Source organism: Nannospalax galili, unplaced genomic scaffold (assembly GCF_000622305.1).
Source record: "Nannospalax galili isolate Female #2095 unplaced genomic scaffold, S.galili_v1.0 scaffold1118, whole genome shotgun sequence".
In the NCBI taxonomy this organism is placed as follows: domain Eukaryota; kingdom Metazoa; phylum Chordata; class Mammalia; order Rodentia; family Spalacidae; genus Nannospalax; species Nannospalax galili.
Window position 1 is genome coordinate 2,417,995 of NW_008342011.1, and position 23,892 is coordinate 2,441,886.

Below are 23,892 nucleotides of genomic sequence, written 5' to 3' on the forward strand. Positions count from 1 at the left end.
TAAGTTTGATACCTGGGACCCAATCTCACCGATTGCCCTCCTACCTTTAAATGGGCACTGCACTGCACATGATCCCCCTGCCCCCACATAAATGTAATTTAAATGTTAAAAATATGGGGGCTGGAGAGATGGCTCAGCAGTTAAGAGCATTGACTGCTCTTGTAGAGGACCTGAGTTCAATTCCCAGCACCCATATGGCAGCTAACGACGATACGATGATCCACAACTCCAGTTTCAGGATATTTGATTCCTTCTTCTGACCTCTATGGGCATTGCATGACATGGGTACACTAACACATTCAGGCAATACACTCATACACATAAAAAAATAAATTAGATACTTTAAAAAGTATTTATGTTTGACAGGAGAAGATGACAGTGGAGGCTGAATCAGAGTTGACCTCTAAAGCAGGATCTTTAGCATCAGTTACAATTTTTCGCAATTTTGTGCAAACAACTACAGTTTAATTCACAGCTTAAGGGGGGGCATCAATATATAATTGGCGTTCGATAAATTCTTACCACCTTTATTTCCCAAGTGATGAAACCAAAGCACAGAGCAGGTAATATGAGGTCATATAACAAATGGCAGCCCTTGGAAAGCAGTCCCCAGAGGGCCTTGCTCCCAAGCCAGCACTCTCCTGCAGATTCCTGTAACCCAAATTGCCCATTTATCTTTTTTTTTCTGTTGAAGGCTTTCAGGCAGCTGAATGGAGACAAAACTGATTAAATATGGGTATAAACCCACAGGAATTCAGTCAGACAAAAATTTCCTTTTTTAAATAGAACCAACTCGCATCTGAAAATAGCTTCTAGAAAGAATTATTTCCAGAAATAATTTAATCCATGTGTTTGTTTTGCTGTAACTGCAAAGAATTCACTCTTTCTTAAGAGATTATTAGTCAGTCCCACCTCACTTTTCCCCCAAATCCAGCAGCTACCTCTCAGTTTAACCTGAATGGCTTAACAGTTCTAAGAAATTGGCTTTTCAATAGATGTGAGAATTCTAAAACTCCTACATTCAGTGGGTCTGCCTCCAAAGCCTGGGAGAGAGCAATCATAGAGCAATAGGCGTCAGTACCACTCTCATCAAGAATTCACCTTCTACTTGGAAACCATCCGTTTTTGGAGGGGAATTTAAAAGGTTCAAACAAATAGACTCAATGAAGTCAATGTAGAGAAAAATAACCATCTATGCCCATGAAAACAATTAGATGGCTCCTTCAGAAACAAACATTCAGGAAAACTTTCAGAAAGGACAAAGGATAAAGTCATGAGCCTCTAAAAATAAAGCATAAAAAAATTAAAGGAAATAGCCCTTTAGGTAAATAACGGAAAGATTCATCTCAACAACACAAAATTCACTTTCTTAGGGAAAACTTACAAGTCGAAAACAGTTGTTGACCAAATAGCAAAAAACAGAGGATAAGAAAGTTAATTGTGTTAAATACAGAATTATAATCTCACTGCCTTGTAATTTTCGATGTTTATTCATATATCTATAATAAAACAATTTAATCCTGTCTCTAAAAGGTTTTCTAGGATGATTATGTCTAAACCTACCCTCACAGGAGCAAAAACATAAGAAGATTCTATCAGAGGTGTCTGCACCTGTGTGGGTAGTATATGTCTAGCAGTAGCATATGAAACATGCTTCAGTATTTAAAAGACATGTGGGAAAAGAGCTTTTGGCATCTCCCAAATATGACTGCTTTCTTCAGTATTTTTTATATTTTTGCATTTCTATTTCCTTTCCCCTAAATAAATCAGCACTGGAGGTTCAGTGTGGTGGCACTCCCAAAAGGAGACAGAGGCAAGAGGAGAGCCTCTGTGAGTTCAAGACCAGCCTGGTCTGCATAGTGAGACCCTGCCCCCGACCCCCAAATCGGCATTGAACCTGCTTTCTACTCATTTGTCAAATAAATAATTATAACACGATTGCACTAGCAATAAAAAATAATCTAAATTTCGTTAATTTATTTCCAATACAGATGGCTTGGAAATAAAAAATCTGTTTTTCTATTGTAATCTCTAAATGTCTTAAGATGCATGCAGCTTTTCTAAGTATGCAACCACTGCCTTGTGGTAGTAAACTCCAGGGAATGCTGAGATTCCAAGGAGCTGCCTACAAACCAAAAGGCATCCTGGCTTTGGCAAGCTGAGCGGCTCATTTCGGCTTCTCTCACCCCCTCTAGCGTTGGCAAGGTTCATCTGTCTGATTATCCAGTTACCTCACTGAACAAGAGCTGGGCTAAGTCCTGCCCATCTATGACATCACCATTCCTCAGCCACTGCGAGGTGAAGCTTTAAACTTCAGACTTGGAGGTGGGCTGCGTGCAGTAAACTAGAATGCTCTCGCGCGCGGTCCTCAGCGCTGGAGTGATCCGCAGCCGCACGGGCTCAGGCTGCAGCTGATGGTGGCTTTATGTGCACTGGACGCCGCGCTCTGGAGGCGGGGGAGGGTTTTCAGTCCAACTCACAGGCAATGGAATTGCAGCTACAGCAGCAGCGTATAAAGGATTGCTTTTTCTTCGTCTTCCTGGTAAGTGTTTTCCACGTTTTTCTCTTATGATTGTCCCAGAAAGTTTGCTTGCTTTTACTCTCCAGAAAGAAATGACTTGTACCATGAGGAATCCAAGTAAGGAGGTTTGCTCTGGCACCAGTACCAGCAATAGATGTGCGTGCAAGCCAGCTAGGAAAATTTTGACTAAAGAGCCAAATGCAAAGAAGTTTCTTACAACCTTATTTCATTAAAAAAAATAAGAAACAGATTCTCTCCATTTCAAGTAATTTCTATTAGCGCAAAGCGTTATGGAAAACCACAAGTTGGAAAGTTAAATGTTTAAGTATTAGAGACCACAAGGCAGATTTTTCAGATAGGAAAGCGAAAGATCTTGCTAATTTGGCGTGTGCTATATGTGTGGTATGATCACCAATCGCTGTTTTTACAAATGAAAGAAAATCAATAATCCCTCAGCCCATGAGTACGCAGTACATGAAAAGCATACGTCTCGCTCCCAGCTAGCAGAGCTGCTCCCGGAGACTTAGATGCCTGTGGAGGATTAACAGCTACACCTAGATTTTAGGGCTTGCACTGCTATTCAGCCACAGCTCCTTCAAGCATTTCAGGCTTGTGAATCTCAACTAGTAAATTCAACTCAGAGTCGCGTCCAAACCATAGTCCCCTTCCAGCAGAACGCCAAAATCCATCGCTTGGGCAAGTGTGGTATGTGACTAGCATAGTAACGGGTAAGTCTACCCAGAAAAACTAACAAAGCTCACCCTAGAAGGGATGCTTGATGTGTGCAGTGAGTTCAGGGTACCAGGGGAGAAAAAAAAAAAAGTGTAGCCTTCATCAAATGCAGAGTGTCCATTCACTTGCAACTAATAATGGGAAAAATCTTCTATTGGAACAAATGCATGTGGACTACAAAGCTTTCCAAATGCATCTTCTTTTCTGAAAAAAAAAAAATGTTTCTCAGTGAATTAGGTCTGAAACAAAATGGTTGCATAGAGGTAAAGAGTGCAACAGGCCCACATTTTTTCAACATTGAGGGGGAGGGGTATTTAGAATTAAAAAGAAATGGGGAATTTTGGTATTTTTCAATTATAGAGTCAAATTCTCCAATGGTTTTAATAATTAGCTATTTAAATTTTTCTTAATAAATCACTCTGCCTCAGAATGCACACGCATGTTATTTTCTTAGGGTGAAACATGAATCAAGCCACAAGAACTGCTTGAGCTGTAGCAGTGCCTTCGCTTGTCCCTGACTGCATATGAATATCTCAACCAGCATACACAGAAGGGATGAATCTGTCCTTTCAGGGTAGAATCACTGATGCCTGACTCAGTGTGACAGATGACCAGTACTCATCTCTTTGGAAATGTGTAGAGAAAGAGATCAGTCCTTTAAAAGTGCCACAGCAGTATCATTATTACTATTCCTACAAATATTGATAAACATAATAGATTTTAATTAATACAAAGATTACTTATACTACTTACTTTCAAATACATATGTGTATGGACACATCTATATTTTTATTAGCCTAAAATGAGAAAAGCAGGGTTAAAAATGTGATTACATTTGCACTTAAATTTAAAAATTATAGTTTGTTTCTTTTAAACAGAGCACGGCCAAAATACATCAAGAGTCCAGGAGTCAGTAAAGATATTAGCAAGTGAATAAACATAATAAATGCATTAATAGTGTATTCCAGTATCACCATCATCAGTAATTGATTGGGCTTTTCATTTCTCTACATACCCCTTTTAAAATCAGCTCTGGCTAGGTTCAAAATGTCCAGTTAAACAATTGCTAAACATAATGTTTGTGAAATACATAATTGGGCAACAAATAAAGTTTACTGAAACTAAAAACAACCCAGGAAATTTATCATAACTCAATGTGGCAGTTAATAGAAGGTACGTTGCTTTTGCTTTCAAGTGTTAATTAAGGAGCCTCCAATTCTATCAAAACTTTTCAGAGCTAAATGAAGCAGTGTGAAATAAATTTGGTTGAAATCTTGTGGCTGTCAGACTTTGTTAGCGAGCTATTAATTATCTTTACCCCAGTTTCTTCTCTAGCTATATTGCCCAATCAAATAGAAACTCCAATTACACTCAGCATCTCCTGCCTAGGGACACAGGACCCTAATGAACACTCAGTCCCTACAGATGAAAAATACAATTATCAGCTTTAAGCATGCAAATGCAAGCAATGCAGATTTTCCACTGTGCTTTCCAGGGCCACACATCCTAAGGCTTTCTCCTTTTTCTGGATTATTCGGAACAGTTTTAAATGCTACAAATGTTAGTAGCAGGGAAGATGCCTTGTTTTAATATTATATGATTATTTCTTGCATTTTTGTTTTGATAAGCCAATGTTCATATGACTATTAAATTAAATCTAGCTATTTAAAAACATTTGGTTTAGAGTTGCCATTCAGTTGGTCTAAACCCCTTTCCCCCCTTTAAAGGTGGGTGGGCTGCATAACAAAGAATGTGATTAATTGCAAAATCTAGAACTAACTTAAAAATTCTGAATAAAGCCCTTTCTACATTCACTTATTCAAGGCAGTTCATTAAAAACCATTATAAATAGTTGTTTCATGTCAAATGAAGAGCAACATAAATGAAGTCAAGGAGGGAAATAAGATTCAGTGAATCTTTCAAAGCTGTAATTCCTCCCCTCCTTCCCTAGTTCCCCATCCCTCCCACCCCCACCTTTTGCCCCAGAGGCCTTCCCTGTTCTTCTCAACGGGAGGCTTTGTTGTAATTAAACCAGAGAAAAACTGGCCAGCAGCAGCCAACATCTGACTGGCGGCTTCTGAAAGCAGTGTTCTGGTAGAGTGTACCACCCCCCAGTGGGCAAAAACTCTACAGTAAATCTCTCAGCAATATTAATCCTCAAAACATCATTCCCTCTTCAAACAGTAACAAGGGATGTTTCTCAGCATCTTCTAACAATCCACTGCTTCAAAATTTTATGAAAAGTCAACAAACCAATTTCCAACCAAGAGATGGTTAGTAAATTGTCTCCTAGAGAGGACTTCTTCCTTTTAGGTGTCTTCATTTCAGACAGCATTTTCAAAATGCAGATCAACATCACTAAATTCAGCTAAATATTACAATAACAGACAGTTTGGAAAGCCATTTTATACTGTATACGAGAACAGCTTTCAGGACGTAGTTTTATCTATTAACAAGACCTCCAGAGAAAAGAATTTAAGTAGAAAGGAATAAAATATAATTTAGTGGGTAGGTAAACTTTTACTGCTTTGCATATGCATAATCTCGCCCCTGCCCCCAAATCAAGTGTCGAGAATATACAAAAGCTCTTCCAGGTATTAGTCTGCTTAAAGGAGGGCAGTAAGAAATGCTTTCACTTGATGAGACAATGACAGCTTTTGTTCTTTATTCTTTTACTTTACATGCACAAGTTACCGTGGCAACTTTGAAGAGAACACCCACAAGCCACTTTTGTTTAATCACTATTTTTAAAGTGTGCCACTGGACTATGGATTGATCAGCTTATGTGCTGTTGATTTTCTTCTTCTTCATCTGGTTTAAATCAATAAGTACCTTACTTGGACATGAAGAAAACAATATGTTTTATGATTTTTAGATGGTCTCGTCAAGGAGTACAGAGCTTGACATGCTGTGGGCTCAAACAAAGAGTTGTTGAAATAATGTATCAAAATTTAAATATTAGAAATTTAAAGCGAAGTTGGATTCACAGAGTGAAACAGGAAATACAGGTTTGCAATGTCAAAGTGCTTCTGTTTTAATAAAGGCAAGCATACTTCTAATTGCAGCTGCTCAGACGTCTGCACAAATTGATATGCCCTGGGCTTCATGCTCTCTCGCTGCCCTTTCAGCGACTATCCTATCGGTTCTTATGTCGTGGTTCTATCATTCATGTAGTCTGGCTTTAATATCATAAAAGGAAAAGCATTTGCCATGATGAAAGATAACACCCCAGTTTGCCTTTGTTTTAAAGATGCTTAATTTAACTTTACAAGCAAAAACAAATGAAGCAGAACAGAATTAAGATTCATTTATCACTAAATCCGGGGGTGGGGGTAACATAAAAGGTGAAAGTAAAAAGCTTTTTGCTTGGAAACTTTTATCCCATTTTCCATAAATGAAACAAAACCTTTTTCATACTAGAAAACAGTCTGTATAAAACCAAGGATGAAAAGGCACGCTTGCTTCTCTGCCTCTCAGAGAACCCTTCAGACTTCATGACTCTCAAGAGGAGAGTTAGAGGTCCTTCTGCTTGCCTAGCATTAAACAAAAGAATTGGAACTTTCCTGAAATCTGATGATCGTGGAAAATTTAACTACCAGACAGGCTGCTTAGAAAGCATTTTCCTGTCACTCTCAACTAACTTGATGTAGTCTGGTTTTCTACTTTAAACATATATGAAGTTCATTTGAAATACCATTTATTGTTCCAAAGACTTAGCACTTACAGGGTGTCCATTTGGTTGAGCAATTTTAGCTTTCATAAATAAATAATTTTCCTAATATGCTAGAATCTATGTGTGCACAGTCCAAATTAGCTAGAAGCATTCACAAACTTGGACAGATTTGTTAGCATATATTTTCTTCAAAATGAAGGTTTTACTCAAAATTCGGCAAGTGATTGAAATAAGAATTCTATGTGCTATCTTATTTTTTTAAAGTATTATCTTCAAAAAGTTACAGCATTAAGAAATCATTCTGTGAGGGAAAAAAAATCAATAAAATGAACCTACAATCGCAACACCTTAGCTTGACATAAGACTTAAAATAAAAAAATGTATTGATTAAGCAAGTCAAATAAAAACAATTTAAATAAGAGGTTGTAAACACAAGATTTAGGAAGCTGGCAGTACCATCACATAGCTTCATCTCATCCTAAGTTATATGCTTAAAACCTGAGGAATATCTTCTCATTCAAATGGTCTTACCTCCAGAATATTGTACTGGAAAAAAAAAATCACATAAAAATGCATGTTGCCTCAAGTTCTTAATTTTTTTTAATATCAGTTTCGTATTCAGATACAACTTCTTACTATTTATTAGCCTTCACAGAGTGTCTTCAAAGAATAGCATCTATTCATGTGCTTCCTTTGGTATATTATGAAGATAGATTAGAGACATTCAGATTTGATAACATTATGGGTGAAGTGATGGTGCATCTCTTTTGGCTAAGGCTTAAGTGTTACATACTTAAGTAATGATTCCATTAAAAATAATTTTAAAACATTCCACTAAGTAACCAGAACTCCATTTATGTTTTTCCTCAAGTTACCCCATTAAGAATATTTTTCTAAAAGGTCGATTGCTTTTTGTTCAGAAGCAATGGCCTCTTTCCAGCCTATGCAGACAGAAAAGCTCAAAGTCAATGCTGTGGAAACCTGGCCACAGTGGCAGTGCCAATGGGGTTGGTTTTCTTTTCATCATTCACATTCGACTATAAGGTCTATGTGTGTAAACGTGTAGATCCAGCTCAGAAAGGAATTGTAAGTATGAGGGTTGGAAGCTTTTTTTATGATGGAGAGATCATTATAGAATTTAATATACAAAAAATACTGTTTGGCACTACAGTTTGTCATATGAAGAAGCTATACAATAACATAAAATGTAGTCCACCATAAACTGACCCGCTCTGATCTGAAGACAGCAGGGCAGATGAGAGGAGCCTCTGCAAGCAGAGTCTTCATTTGTGAGACCACCTTTCCTAAGGATGCTGTTTTATGGTTCTGCCTTTTGTTTTCATCAAATTTGGGGAGAAGTGAATGACAGTCTTCTCATGATTTTATGAAACTAGAGGTATTCTGTTATCACATTATTGCCACAACTGTATGAATGGCAAATGCTGAGTTTGCTTATTAAACAGCAATGGTAGCAATTCCATAAGTATCAAACAAGTAAAATAAGCAACTTTTTAACATTTTTCACATTAATATTTTTCTATCTCTTGTTGAAAAATAAGAATCAATACATGTATTCTTAAAGCCTAGTTTGGTCAAATATATGTAATTCAGATTTTGTTTTAAAGGAAGCCTCTGTAGCTATCACCAGTTCTTATTATAAACAGCACATTGTGGTTTGCCCTGACTCAGAACAACCGTTTTCAAATCTCATTAAGCAGACCAACCCATCATCTGAACTCTGAAGTATACCTTGCCTTACTAATGCTCTGAAGTATAAGAAATACTTGACAATTGGTCACAAAGCAGGTTTTCATTTGTTACTTTCACAGCAGTTTTTAATTAATTTCTAATGCAATTTAACTAAAGTAATTGTTTACTTGACTTAAATTGACAGTGTTACTCTTTATTTTCGATCATTTTCAACCTTAGAAAACATCTACAGCAAAAACTTTTTATAGTAACTTTGTAATTATAATTTTAAAAGCTTGGGTTTCTACTTTCACTCACTTAGAAAGCAACATTTTATAAGCAGATATACTTTTAAAATTAAACAGTAAAGAGAAAAACACATTAAACAGATCATTTAAACCTTCCTCTCTGGGCACTCTGCAATATTCACTAGGCTGCCTTATCTATCTGCTAACTGCTATTTTTAGTTTGCTCAAACAGTAAATTATATGTATCTGAAATTTGTTCAAGTTTCCTTTGTTGTTGTTAATATAATCTATGTCAGCATTAGCATCTAATGGCAAACTGAAAGAAATGGGATTTTTTAGAGGAAAATAGAAGAACTGTGGCCTTGCTTAACATACAGTTTCAGTAGAATAAATTCTGGAACAGATGCTGTCCTTGTTGGATGCCAGGTAATAACTGGCAGAGAAGCAAATTACTCCTTTAGTCCTTAGTCTCTGGGTCAAATATTCCCGTGATACCCAAATGTTCCATAAATGTACAGAAGGCACCGAGTGTGTGACCCTGCCAAACCCATGTTCACACCACCCACTTGTGCAACCCCTAAAAAAAATTCATGTGTGTTCCATCAGGATAATGGGTAAAACAGTCATCAGTAAAATCACTGGTCTCCTTAAGCCTAACATCCTTTTTCAGAAGTGAGAACTACAAATGGTAGAAACCGGAATGTTCATATTTGAAGCTAGAAAGAGAAATGCACTTCAGGTTTTCATATGCCATTTAGTGGCCATTCTAAAGAAAGAGGGTGAAATAATGACCTTTCTATTCCAAATACAGATTTTTAGAGTTCAATGAGCCAAAAGTAGTATTTTGGAAATAAGAATACATTTCTAAAAACCTTATTGTGACTTGAACTTTTGTGCTATCATCTGAGCAAGACACCCAAGTGCCTAGAGTTTCCAGATCACCCATAGTACTGTGGCACCCTCAATAGAACGGTGAGGAAAATGGAAATTTACAGGAAGCATCAAATGGAGAGCTGAGCAAATTTTTTTAAAAAGCACTAAAGCAAAATCTTTTCAACATTTTCAATTGTAATTGTATAACTGTAAAATTATGTTCAAAGCCTTCAAAAAGTTACCATCAAGTTCCCATGAAAAACCTTCCCCATGTATCTATCTGCTCACCTCTTTGGCATGTACCTGTTTTCTTCTTTTGAAACATTTTATGACTGAGACTTAAAAGAGAACTTTAAAAGATTAGCCTGAATTTGAAAGCCCTGGAACAGGCTACTGCTTTTTAAATGAAATTTTGCCCTATTTTTTTTTATCAATTCAGTATGATATAAAGTATTAGTTAACATTAGAAGTTATCTGTTGCATGGCAATCCCATTTTGACTCTTAATTTATATAGCAAAATGGTAAACAGAAAAACAAGGAGGTGAGGCTACCACTTCTACCAGCTAATGTGATGAAAGATATGCTACTTAAAGAAAGATTGGATGGTAAAGCTCTAGGAGATTTCCCTAGTATGTTAAAGTTCATTGTTAATAGTATTTAACCTTTTACTTCCACAGGAGATGCTCAGTCCTGGCATATTTTAAGGAAGAGAAATATAAAGGAAATTTAGCTGCTTCCTTTTCTTTCCATGAAGAGTGTTTGGACTGTTTCTTTTACTTCATAAAAGAGAGTACCTGCTCTTGTGTAACACGACAGAAACAGAAATTTCAAGAAAGCAGCAAGAAGCAAAAGCTGGAAATAGCTATTTCACAGCAGGTAATCATACCTCAGGATGTAGTCATTGTACAAAGTTTATACTCGGATAATCCTGGCTGGGAATAAAGGTAGGGAGTAACTGCCAGGAAAACCCATTACTACACAGGCCTTAGCATCATGAATGGCTTTCTTCATGAGAATCTGAAGTGACTATCTCTGACCACATTGCACAGAAGAGCCAATAAGAATTTCAAAAAGGGTAATTTCCTGTAAGAGAATTAAGACACAGAAGGAACCTTCATACAGAAACTCTTATCAGAAAGGAAAAAAAAAAAAAAAAAAAAAAAAAAAAAAAAGAAAAAGTCATGTATCCTACATAGTAACGGGAAGCTGGATTGTTTCTGGCCCCCATTTTACTGAGCTTGCCCACCATGCTGAACCACAGCTGGAATGTTCATTGACAACAGCGAGCCTGATCTGGAGGTGTGTGCTGCATAGGATTACTTGAATAAACAGTGAAGAACATTTCCAAGGACTAAAGCATTTTAAAGTCCCAGCCCCTCACCAAGAAAGTAATATATGTGCATTGGACTTTCACCCACGTAAAATTTACTTACATCGCTCAATAAGGTAGGAAAAATGTTACACTGTTTTACTTTCATGCCTAAAATCATAAAGGCTGATTAATAAGTAGAAACAAGGAAGAGGCATTACACAACAGACTCATATAAATCTGTAATTCCCCAGCCCATGGGGGAAGTTGAATCATGTTCTAGCTTAGAATTTAAAGACAGATATATGCACTGTTAAAACATGTTGTGAGACTGAAAATACCAAAAACTGTGGATAAAGTTGTTAAACCAGGCAATATGAAGCATATAACAAAATGAGTATAGAAAAAAGAAAGTTTAACGTGAAATGGAATTTTCCACTTCGACCAACTTGACATTAGTTGTACAATTCTTTCCCTAAAGTAAGTGAAAGATTACTTATTACTTTCTTGTCAGAAATACCTTTCAAACAGTGTTTAATAATGATAAAAAATAATAATATTATTAATCAAAGCTAATGAGTCGCTTTACTGAGATTGAAGATCTCAAGATGTATGAGGCTAATTGTTCCTGAATATTAAAAGCATAGATGTTTTTTAAGTACACATCTCTACAGCCATAAGGTCATTAAAAAGTTATAAATAAATAAAAAGGAGACAGTAAATGTTCTCATAGTAATCATATTTAAATGCAACAAATTATATTTCTCCTGTCAGTTACTATGAATATTAAGAAATTAGAAACTTGATAAACTTGACTAGCTGAAAGTGTAATTAAAATATTTTAGACTATTTAATAAAATGAATTATGTTTAATATTCCAAAATCAAATGGTTTTGAACATGAAAGTTTTTCATTCCTATTCCAGAAACATTCAAGGTATAGAAATTAAATGGAGTGTGCTCGTTGTTAGCCAGCAATAAGCCCAGCATGCTCCTCTCTGAAAATTAAAAAATAAAAATTGCTTATAAATGCTTGTTTACAACTGTTTTACAATCTGATTTTGCTGGTCTAATTATTTTCTATCATCTCTTACTTTATTTTAGTAACAGAAGCTACATTGTGACAAGACCTCAACACTGCTGACCATGATCAGCCCAGCCTGGAGCCTCCTCCTCATCGGGACTAAAATTGGGCTGTTCTTCCAAGTGGCACCTCTATCAGTTATGGCTAAGTCCTGTCCACCTGAGTGTCGCTGTGATGCGGGTTTCATTTACTGTAATGATCGCTCTCTGACGTCCATTCCGATGGGAATTCCGGAGGATGCTACAACTCTCTACCTTCAGAACAACCAAATAAACAATATTGGGATTCCTTCAGATTTGAAAAACTTACTGAAAGTAGAAAGAATATACCTATACCGCAACAATTTGGATGAATTTCCCACCAATCTTCCAAAGTATGTAAAAGAGTTACACTTGCAAGAAAATAACATAAGGACCATCACTTACGATTCGCTTTCAAAAATTCCATATCTAGAAGAACTACATTTAGATGATAACTCAGTCTCTGCTGTTAGCATCGAGGAGGGGGCATTTCGCGACAGCAACTATCTCCGGCTGCTTTTTCTGTCCCGGAACCACCTTAGCACAATTCCGTGGGGTTTGCCCCGGACTATAGAAGAGTTACGCCTGGATGATAATCGCATATCTACTATTTCATCACCATCACTTCAAGGTCTCACTAGCCTGAAACGCCTGGTTTTAGATGGAAATTTGTTGAACAACCATGGTTTAGGTGACAAAGTTTTCTTCAACTTAGTTAATTTAACAGAACTCTCCCTGGTGCGGAATTCTTTGACTGCTGCGCCAGTAAACCTTCCAGGCACAAACCTGAGGAAGCTTTACCTTCAAGACAACCACATCAATCGGGTACCACCAAATGCTTTCTCTTACCTAAGGCAGCTGTATCGACTAGATATGTCCAATAATAACCTAAGCAATTTACCTCAGGGTATCTTTGATGATTTGGACAACATAACCCAACTGATTCTTCGCAACAACCCCTGGTATTGTGGGTGCAAGATGAAATGGGTACGGGACTGGTTACAGTCACTACCTGTGAAGGTCAATGTGCGTGGGCTCATGTGCCAAGCACCAGAAAAAGTTCGTGGGATGGCTATCAAGGACCTCAATACAGAACTGTTTGATTGTAAAGACAGTGGGATTGTAAGCACCATTCAGATAACCACTGCAATACCCAACACGGTGTATCCTGCTCAAGGACAGTGGCCAGCTCCTGTGACCAAACAACCAGATATTAAAAACCCCAAGCTCATTAAGGATCAGCGAACTACAGGGAGTCCCTCAAGAAAAACCATATTAATTACTGTGAAGTCTGTCACCTCTGACACAATTCATATCTCCTGGAAACTTGTTCTACCTATGACTGCCCTAAGACTCAGCTGGCTTAAACTGGGCCATAGCCCAGCATTTGGATCTATAACAGAAACAATCGTAACAGGAGAACGTAGTGAATACTTGGTCACAGCCCTAGAACCAGACTCACCCTATCGAGTATGCATGGTTCCCATGGAAACCAGCAATCTTTACCTATTTGATGAAACTCCTGTTTGCATTGAGACCGAAACTGCACCCCTTCGAATGTACAACCCAACAACCACCCTCAATCGAGAACAAGAGAAAGAACCTTACAAAAATCCCAATTTACCTTTGGCTGCCATCATTGGTGGGGCTGTGGCCCTGGTGACCATCGCCCTTCTTGCTTTAGTGTGTTGGTATGTGCATAGGAATGGATCTCTCTTCTCAAGGAACTGTGCATATAGCAAAGGAAGGAGAAGAAAGGATGACTATGCAGAAGCTGGCACTAAGAAGGACAACTCTATCCTGGAAATCAGGGAAACTTCTTTTCAAATGCTACCAATAAGCAATGAACCCATCTCCAAGGAGGAATTTGTAATACACACCATATTTCCTCCTAATGGAATGAATTTGTACAAAAACAATCACAGTGAGAGCAGTAGTAACCGAAGCTACAGAGACAGTGGGATTCCAGACTCAGACCACTCACACTCATGATGCTGGAGGACCATACCAGACTGCACTTCAGGTTTTCCAAACCTAAGAGAGGTGATGGTAGAAACCCTGTTCTACTGCAAAACACTGGAAAAAGACTGAGAAAAGCAATGTACTGTACATTTGCCATATAATTTATATTTAAGAACTTTTTATTAAAAGTTTCAAATTTCAGGTGACTGCTGCGATTGATGTAGTGGAGATGCCTGAACACAATTCTATATTTTAGTATTTTTTAGTAATTTGTACTGTATTTTCCTTGCAAATATTGAAGTTATAAACCATTTACTTTGTGTTCTACTGAGTAAGATGACTTGTTGACTGTGAAAGTGAATTTTCTTGCTGTGTTGAACAATCAGGACTGCGTTCACGTGAGATCCTTGTAGTATAAGCACAGGCCATTTTTCACTTTGGTATTAATACAATGTAAAAAAGAAACCTGGCTGAATGAGAAAATAAATTTCAAAGAATAGTTACAGAACAATGTTCTGATGATTAAATTTGTATTATCCCAGTGGTATTCAATAAATCAAAATATGTGACATAATGGGCAATATCAAACTTGCTGCACATCTCATTTTGCCCTAGGTAAATTAAATATCCTTAAGAGAGTTAAGCATATCTTCTGAACTGAACACATCAGCTGGCATGAAAGGAATGTGAAGTCTGCTGTTAAAGCCTTGGTCAGCAGGGCTTTAGGAATAGAGGACTTCACAAGAACTATAAGTGTGCTCTGAGTTGGGGGATGTGTACTTTAAAAACATGAAAACTTAGACTTTTATAGCATAATAAATACACACTAGAAATGCATCTTGATTTTGTCTATACCATCCGGACTCTTGAAAAGTGAATTCTAAACACAGAATTGTTAGTGTTGATGATGTTTATATTGTAAAGGATGTCAACGAAAAAAATGTATGCATTGTTAAGAAGATAGCATAATTATAAGCAACTGCCCTGAGCAACCCAGAGACAGTAGGGCTTTAAATCAGTGAGCATTTAAAAGAAAAATAAACACTAGAAATCAAATTTAGATCTGGTTTATGTGAGATGCTTTAACACTGTACATAAATGTTCAATTTACTTTCACAATGATCAAGAATACTGCCCATTACTGTCACATTTTTCCAGATATTAGATAATGTACTTTTAATGTCACATTTCTTTATAGCTTCCTATTGAATTGTGAGCTATTACTTGTTTAAAAACCATATCATTTTTTGTTGCCATGATTTTTTTTTTTCCACAAAAAAAACCAAAGTGCATTGTACGCCCTTTGGCCAGTCTTGTATGTGCCTTGATCCAATGCTACATGTATTCAGCTTTTAAAACTCGACAAATTTTTCATACTTCCTTAAATATGAAAAATTGTGGTCTTATTGCTGAATAAAACTTAAGAAAACATAAAGAATAATCGTGCTTGCTTTCGGGATTATGTTACTATCACTAAAAGTAGCAAATTACCCAGCACGTTAGTCCTAAACATCCCCATGTATTTTTCTAGGCATAAAAATAAAAGTTGAGTACAAATAAAAAATAGCAATACCTTGAGCTTGTGTATCATTTTTACTTCAAAGAGTCAGTGTTTCATGTATAGATTCCTTCCTCCGATTTTACTATATGTCCTACAGATGGAAAACTAGAAGTGATGTCAGGGTCTTTTCCTTTGATGAGTGCTGCTGCCATTGTCTGGGCTGATACTTTTTAAGGTGGTCTTGGAAAAGTTTGTTTTTAAAATAGCCTTTTTTGAGAGAGTTGGCATCAAAGGCTTTGAAATCTCCTACCTACCACTTACATTTAATTGTAAATATCGGGAACATTTTCTGAAGGAAGTTTGATTTTGCTTCTCTGGGTTTTGAGTGGCTCAGCTACAGTTCTGCCAGAACTCGGGGAAAGGACTGTATAGTTCCATGAAGTCTCAATAAATCTATGGCTTATAAAAAGCTTAAGTAATGACTTGCTATCAGATGTCCTCTAATTAGTAAAACCTAGAGCGTAGAAAGTTTTACGCAGGTTTTAATATGTCCCTTTTGATTATTTCATGTAGAATAAATCACAGACATGTTCTACCTCAGCAAACACAAAGAGCACCAAGTGCATAGAAGTTTACTGTTTACCTAGGTACAAGCCTCCACCTTCAAAGGCAACAGACTGATAAATTAGGCATGCATTTCTATACATTCTGAACTAAATGTTCACTTTTTTTGCTAGTAAAATAATTTTTGGCTCACTCTGAATCAAATACTAACAAAGTAACAGGAACAAAAAATTTTCAATCCTGAATATATAAACTACAAATTCAACAAGAACACGGCTGAGAGAGCTAGAAAAAAAATTGTATGGAAAAAAATCACTCCCTTGCCAAATGTTTGGCAAAAATCAGAAACTGTTTTCAGATGCACTAACTTGTAACTGAATGAAATTACTGCACTGACACTCTGGTTCCCTATTTAAAAACAGCACTGCGCTCTGTCTTTCAGCAAGGCTGACTTATTAAAAGTATTCCCCTGGGCCAAGGGAACTAGTAAAAAGCAATGCTTTCCTAACTGCAGTTTCTGAATGAAGCACAGTTTAGGGCTTTATGCAACAGGACAGTTCTGTGAGGAATCCCCAGAGACCTGGAGGCACTCTAGAGCATCTTACAGGGTGAGGACTGAAGGAAGCTATCTACCACTGAATTGCTTTAATATGCACTCATCTGCTGCTGAAAACAATAATGATCATTAAAAATCACCATCACCTCTTAGCATGAGTAGCAAACCTTAATCTAGCACAGTCTTGACATTATAACTACTATTACATAAAATCATCTTTATACCCCCTTCCCCTTTGGCACCCTCCCACAGCCCCCGACACCCCCCACTGGAGTTCATACATTGTCATTTGTATTAAGGCCTATTATGTAAAATTAGTGTCCTAAGATGTCCCTCAGTGTATTACTTCTTCAGTATAGAAAATGAAGCAATTGCATCTATTTGAAAGGATCAGAGACCTCATGAATAAGGTGAAAGTAGAGCTTGGGATCTAAGAAATGTACCAAGGAAGCAAGAGAAGCAGGTACTTGCCATAGAAAGAAAATCATAAACAAGAGTACAGAGACAAAAGCGACCAACACCCGCAACCTGATTTCATCAGACTAGCACGGAAGGGTTTCATTAAGATCAACATGCCTCAGTGCAGACTTACTAAAAGAATCTCCAAGGTGAAGGCTGCTGTGGTTGAGGATCAGTCACTGTTAGAAAGTGTTTGGAAAGACTAATAGCTCAGATAAAACACAAAATCGAAAGGAGGCAGACTGGACATGTGTATTTTTGATTTTTGTTTGGGGGGATGTTTTTTGTTTGTGCTAGCTTTGGGATTTGTTTTGTTTTTTCCTTCTGCTTTCTGGTGTCTGGTTGGTTTGATATACCAGGCTTTGTGGTATGCTGATTTCAATGACAACTGCATTAATGTTCTTTGGTAATGTGTGACAGAATGTTCTTTTGAGCAAGTGTGGAAAAAGTCAAGTCACTTTAGGAGTATTTAGTAGAAACAGAATATTGTGGATGAATGAGGGAAAACTAGACAAAATAGACATATTAAGACAGCACAGTGTTGCAGGTAAGAGGAAATAAGGTTCTGAACAGGGCATTGCCAGTGCAGTGGAGTTAAAAGGTAGAAAAAGTAAAGGTCCGTTTAAAAAAAATAAAGACAAGAATACCATGTTGTAAATGACAATGGTAGAAGGTCAGTGAGAAAATGGAGATGGAAAACAACATTGGTGAAGCAAATCTCAGGATACTGTATCTATAGGTTTTGAATGGGTGACTATACATAGCTGATTACTGATACTGTTCTCTTTAACCTTCAATAGTGACAGAGTTAGATAAGTTAAAATCACTTAAAGTTCAAAGTATTTTTATTTAGTTCTCTAGAAATATCCATAAGAGGTTAGAAATTAAGATCAAGAGACATATGTTCAGGAAAGGGAACCTATATGGATAGGCTGTTATGTAAAGCTGAAAATGTAGATGAGGTCACTTTTTCAGGAAGGTCAGGAAGGAGTAGTAAGACAAGCGATGAGGCAAAGAAACACCTTCTGTAGAGATAGAAGAGAAAAAAAAAATTAAACAATGAACAAAAGTAGGATCAGGCTAGGAAGATGGCTCAGTGGTTAAGAACAGTTGTTGTGCAAGCAAGAGGACCTGAGATCAAAACTCATAGCACCCATGTAAAAACAAGCTGGGTATAGCAGGTAGATATCAGACACTGAGAGCTCCCTGACCAGCCAGCCTAGCCAAAATAAGCAAGCTTCTGCTTTAGTGAGAGACCCTGTCTTAAAAGAATAATGAAGTGATCGAGAAAGATACCTAACATCTTCCTCTGCCTCCATGTGCATGTGCAGAGGAATGAGCACCTACACCCTCACATGCATGCAAGACACACACACACACACACACACACACACACACACACACACCATAGACATAGGTCCTCAGAAGAAAGGATGTAAGGAACAAAGGGGAAAAAAGGAGAAAAGAGAAAGAAAGAAAAGAGATTAGGATTACACCATGGGAAGGAAAAGATTAGGATTACATCATGGGATCATGGGAAGAAAACATGAAGTAAAGGAACTAGAATTCTTTTAAAGAGGGTGTCTAGATACAGGGAAGACACTAAGACAGTAGAAGATACTACTGAACATGGACAAAGAGACCCTGGGGGACAGGGTACAAAAGCCTTGTTTGCAAAGTAATAAAGCAGAGGCCTCAAGGGTATTGACAAGTTGAGAGACAAAGAAAACAAAAACAATGATTAAGATAATTCTTTTAAGGGGCTAGGAGAGCGAAGAGGTCTTGGTAGGTCAGTGGGAGGAACAAGGTAAATTTTTTAAAAAGGAAGCTAGGGATTCCAGGAAAGAGATTTGTTGACCTCAGGGATAGATGAGATACAGAGATAGGAATTTACAATGAGGACAATGAACAAATGAAGAAAAAAGAAAACTGCGAGGCTGAGGGATGGGACCTCAGGCATGGATGTGACCCTAAGGACTGAGCAAAGAGCACGATGGAAAAGCTTGCACTAGCAAGGAGGACAGTCACCAAGAGTGACAGAAAACAGGTATAATGTAGAGATTTGATAAGGAGAAAGAAGAGGATGGAATTAGGTAAGACATGGACTTCAAAAGAATGAATGATGATAAAAACAAATCATTCAAGATTCTTAAAAGATTCTTTGATACAAGCTGCCCACATTCCACATTCTAGCCCCACCCCTTCCAGTTTCATTACATAGTGGTAGTGAAAGATGGGGCAGGTAACAGGGAAGGCGTTATCCTCAGGGAAGAGATGTCAATGAGTCAAGGCTGTGGAAAGATGTTAAGAAAAATTTCAAACACTTGGGTAACTAGATTTCAAAAGAAAAAGATTGCAGTAGGCTCGGTGGGAACAGTTAGGACAGCGGCTAGACAAGAAAGGGGTCCGGAAGCAGACATGTGTCTAAGATTGATGGCCAGTTGCAAAGGAGGAGCCAGCAGAAACTCCAAAGAGGAACAGGCATTCTAACTGATGGAAGACAAGAACTACAATCACCAAACTAACCTTGCTCTATTCTTTGAACATCAAAACAGTTCAATCCCACTGCATTTCCAACTCCACACTGAAGAGGTATTTCTACCTATGAAGGCTTTCACCAGGCTTTCCCACAAGTATCATAGGCGTTCAGGCGAAGGGGTAAGCAAATCACATTATGTGCCCCTCCCACTGTCTACTTTCACATTACATGGGCACAATGAGATTAGAAATAAACTTTCAAGTTCCCTTGAAAGTTTTTTTTCCTCTTTTTTTTTTTTTTTCTTTTTCTTTTCTCTAAGAAGCTTCAAAAGGAAGCATGTAGCCACAGGGGTGTGGAAGTTGTGGATAATGGGATTTTACAGCCTGATTGTGTGCACACATAAAAGCAATGCCTGGCTTTCAATGCCAGTTGGCTAGAAGGGAGGGAGGACTGTCTAAACAATTACTACCCAAAGTAATTACCCTATTGAATATACACTGGGTCTCTGGTAGTTTTGACATTGCAAAGCTTAAGTGAGTTCATATCACTGTTGGAATTCCAGATTTGTTTCCTTGAAATGGGGACCAATGTTAGCATATATATTCAGTGAAGTCTGGGTAAAACAAAAGCCTAGCAACACTCTTATTAAAGCATGTTTTACAAATATCAACGATGTCTTAACATACATTGGGAGATACTTGCCTGATTATATTTCGGCTGTTGCTGCCACCACCACCGTTTGTTGAAAATTTTGTCAAATTTGTCAAATACAATGCAAAGTATTTTATATGTTTTAATGTCATTTAATTCACAATAAATCTACAGGTAAGAACTTCTTTACCTATTTTTTGGATAAGTAAACTAAGGCTTTGAAAAGTTACAAAGATGTTTTCTTCATTCAACATTAACAAGGATTTACCAAGCACCTCCTCCATAACTATGACTGGGGCTTGATATATATGAGTAAAACCGGACATGGATATTCTAGTGAGGGAAAGGGCAGAAATTCAGATATTAAGCAAAAACCAAATACATATAAAGTGAAAATTTGTGACAGGTACTATGAAAGAAAAATGCTGTGCTCTGAGTGAATGTAACCAGAGATACTTTATTATATAGCTAAGGGAAAGCCTAAGACTTGAGGGATAGAGGCAGCCATGTAAGGGGTGACATAAATTGTCTTCTGAGCACAGGAAACAGAATATGTTAAAGTCTTCAAGTAGGGAATCCCCTTAGAGTATTTAAGGGTTGACAGAACCTTAGAGTCGTTCCTGCTCAGTAAGCAAAACATGGGAGAGATCAGCAAAGTAAGCCTGAGTAAAGAGACTGGACTTCTTTCTAGTATAAAAGAAATCCAACAGAGGATTTGACAAGACAAAGCACATGGAAGAGAAAGAATGAGAAGAGAGGGGAAAGAAGATGGAAGGGAGGAACAGAAGAAGAAAAGTAGGGAAGAACAGGAGGAAGAAGAAAAAGGAAAAGGAGGGGAGGAAGCTGAGATGGAGAGGAAGAAGGGGAAAGGAAGTAGGAGAGAAAAAGAAAAGAGGGGGAGGAAGAAGAGAGGAGGAGAAGGAAGGTTAGAGGAAGTGGGTGCTGGGATCAGACTGTCGATTTCTATTGCAACAATACTATTTAGAGAAGAATTAGTGCCATGGAACAGGATGGTGGTGAGAAGTGGAGAGATGGAAGATGCTCGGTATGTTTTATAGTTAGGATGGATCCTTCTTCAACTTATGTGGCTGCTAGGTCATAGAATAAGAACTTTGTCTGTTTCTAAATCTTGAGCCTTAACTACCTTCTTGAAAAACAAGTAGAAGCTCTGCAGCACTTTTGAAAAGGAATTCGAGTTCAGGGAAGAAAAGTACTGTTGCTGAGGAAACAGCAAGGAGACATTTTCAAGACTGTATCTCAAGACATTTCATGCAGTGGGGTAAGCCTCTCAGGCTTTAAGACCTCTCCACTGTGAAGCTGAGTGATAACTTCCAGTCACCACTGGTTTGTGGCTGTAAATTTCCCTCTCAGGATTCTCAGTGACACTTGTTTTTCTTTCAGCTTTCAGTGAATTTAAACTCAGAATCAGCAGGCAAACAGTAATGTCTGGGTTCACTGCAACACCTCTTCCTGGTCTCTTTGTGTCTTCTGAGAGTCCTTATGTCATAGAGCGGAAGTGCTAGATCTGAAGTTTTCCCCAGATTTCATGTTAAAAATGAAATATAAGAACTGTAGAAGCACTACTGACAATTTTACAAAGGTAAAGAATGCCAAAATCACGCAATAATATTTTAAAAATTCAATTACTGAAATGCCTTATTCAGAGAATTTGCCAGACACACATGAAGGTAGATAAATATCAGAGATCCATGTTGGGCATGGTGACGCATGCCTTTAATCCCAGCACTTGGGAGGCAGAGGCAGGTGGATCTCTGTGAGATCGAAGCCAGCCTGGTCTACATAGTGAATTCCAGGCCAGCTGGGACTACAAGGAGACCCTGTCTCAAAATGATGAAAAATAAATAAATGAAATAAAATAAAAAATAAAATATATTAGCAATCCACATTTAATTCATACTTTTAAACAGTATGTCATAGAACCTCCAGTTAGAAGACATTTCACCAATTCTGGAAATATATACTAACCATTAAATTCTCACATGTACAGGAAGTTTTAAAGGTACAAGCTACAAAAATAAGTAGGTAATCTGGTTCACAACATGTGCAACTACTGAGCCAACTAAAGTTCACAGTACTTAAAATATGAGCTAAGTGCTACCCTATTGCTGTTGTCTAAAGTACTTCATATTTTGCTCATGTACTCTTATCCTTTGCCCCCATTAAAACACAAACTCTGTGTAGACAGTTTTTTTTGCCCTTTATTTCACTGTTTAATCTCACCAACATACACAACAATGGCTAGCATCTAGTAGACACCTAAAAATATTTGTCAAAAGAGTGAATAAATGGACAAATGAACTTCACACTTGATCTTAGCCAAAAAGCTGGGAAGTGATGGGGGGATGGGAAGTGAATGAATTTTGAACAGGTACATGCTCTTTGTAAACTATAAACCATTGAATAAATGTAGAGGAATGTTTAGTCTCACAATAAATAGCATAGACTACTTGCTAAACATCTCACATCCATTACTTGTTTCATTCCCAATTCACAAAAGAAACTGTAGTTCAAATGCATAATCCAACTCTCACAATATTACACGGCATACACAGTAAAATCAGATTTCCAGCAATCAAGAGAATTCTAAATCCAGGTATCCTAACTCCATAACTCCTGTGGGGTTTTTTGTTTTTTGTTTTTTTTTTTTTCTATTTTGCTCTCTCCCTTTTGACTTGCTGAACTCAAGTATACAAAACAGAATACACAGAGCATTCCAGTAAATCATATGCACAAATGGCATTGGGAATGATGAATAGGAGCATTGTTTTCTATTAAACAGACCTGGGTTCACATCCAGTTTCTGTCACTTACTTGGGATATGCCCTTGTGTACTTTAGCCATCCTTTTAAAGCTATAGTTTCACCTTCCATGAAATCAGTTAATAATAGTGTCTGGCTAATCATTAAGAATAAATTATATATTTCAAGTAGAACTTTTAACTCATGCCTGGATGTTAGCCAATGCCAAGTAAATTTTATTTTGCCTTTGATGATATAAAACATTGTCCAAGATCTGATAGTAGACCTGACATCTGAATACAAAGTGACAAAAAGTGGGAAGTGGAGAAATAAGACTAACAGACTCTCTGATTTTGTTCCTCCTCCAAATCCTACACTGCTTTTAGAGAGGCAAATGCTAGCAAAGGCAGACCTCTGCTCCCTCCCCCACACAAGGCTCTGTGCACTGCACAGCTCTGCTGCCTTCTGGAAGAAGTGCAAGTGGGGATGTCAAATGCGAAAAGACCAAGAAATAAGAATTTATTTTCAGAGTCACGATATTAAAGCAGTTACAATGGTACAAATTTTTCTCTGCATTTTATAAAATCTGAAAGATACTTGTTGAAAAAAGTAACTATCTGGATAGCTACTTGTTGAAATCAAAGTCGTAGAGTCATTAAAATACATAGAGATTAGAAATGCATGTGAAAATGTCTCAATGTCAATTGCCTTGGAATGAATTCTTCTGTATGAAAAAAAAAAAACAAAACAAGTATCTTCTTGAAGTCCCTCAAATTAAGGTAAAGAATAAGAACAAATCATTCTGGAAGAAC

The 23,892-nt window shown here is 37.4% G+C and overlaps 2 protein-coding genes across 3 annotated transcripts in view; one reads left to right on the forward strand and one right to left on the reverse strand.

Annotated features, from left to right (window-relative positions):
• The window catches only part of Macrod2 (mono-ADP ribosylhydrolase 2), a 2,130,377-nt gene that overhangs the window by 1,811,263 nt on the left and 295,222 nt on the right, over positions 1-23,892 (reverse strand). The gene's annotated exons all lie outside the window — the stretch shown is intronic.
• On the forward strand, positions 2,290-14,619 carry Flrt3 (fibronectin leucine rich transmembrane protein 3). Of its 2 annotated transcripts, none has more exons than XM_008837774.2 (3): positions 2,290-2,542; positions 10,415-11,183; positions 12,150-14,619. In XM_008837774.2, the coding sequence occupies exon 3, from the start codon at positions 12,192-12,194 to the stop codon at positions 14,139-14,141; it is 1,950 nt and encodes a 649-aa protein (XP_008835996.1). In that variant the 5' UTR covers positions 2,290-2,542; positions 10,415-11,183; positions 12,150-12,191; the 3' UTR covers positions 14,142-14,619. The 2 variants fall into 2 exon arrangements, with proteins under 2 accessions (XP_008835996.1, XP_008835997.1); XM_008837775.2 differs by having other exon boundaries at positions 10,415-10,613.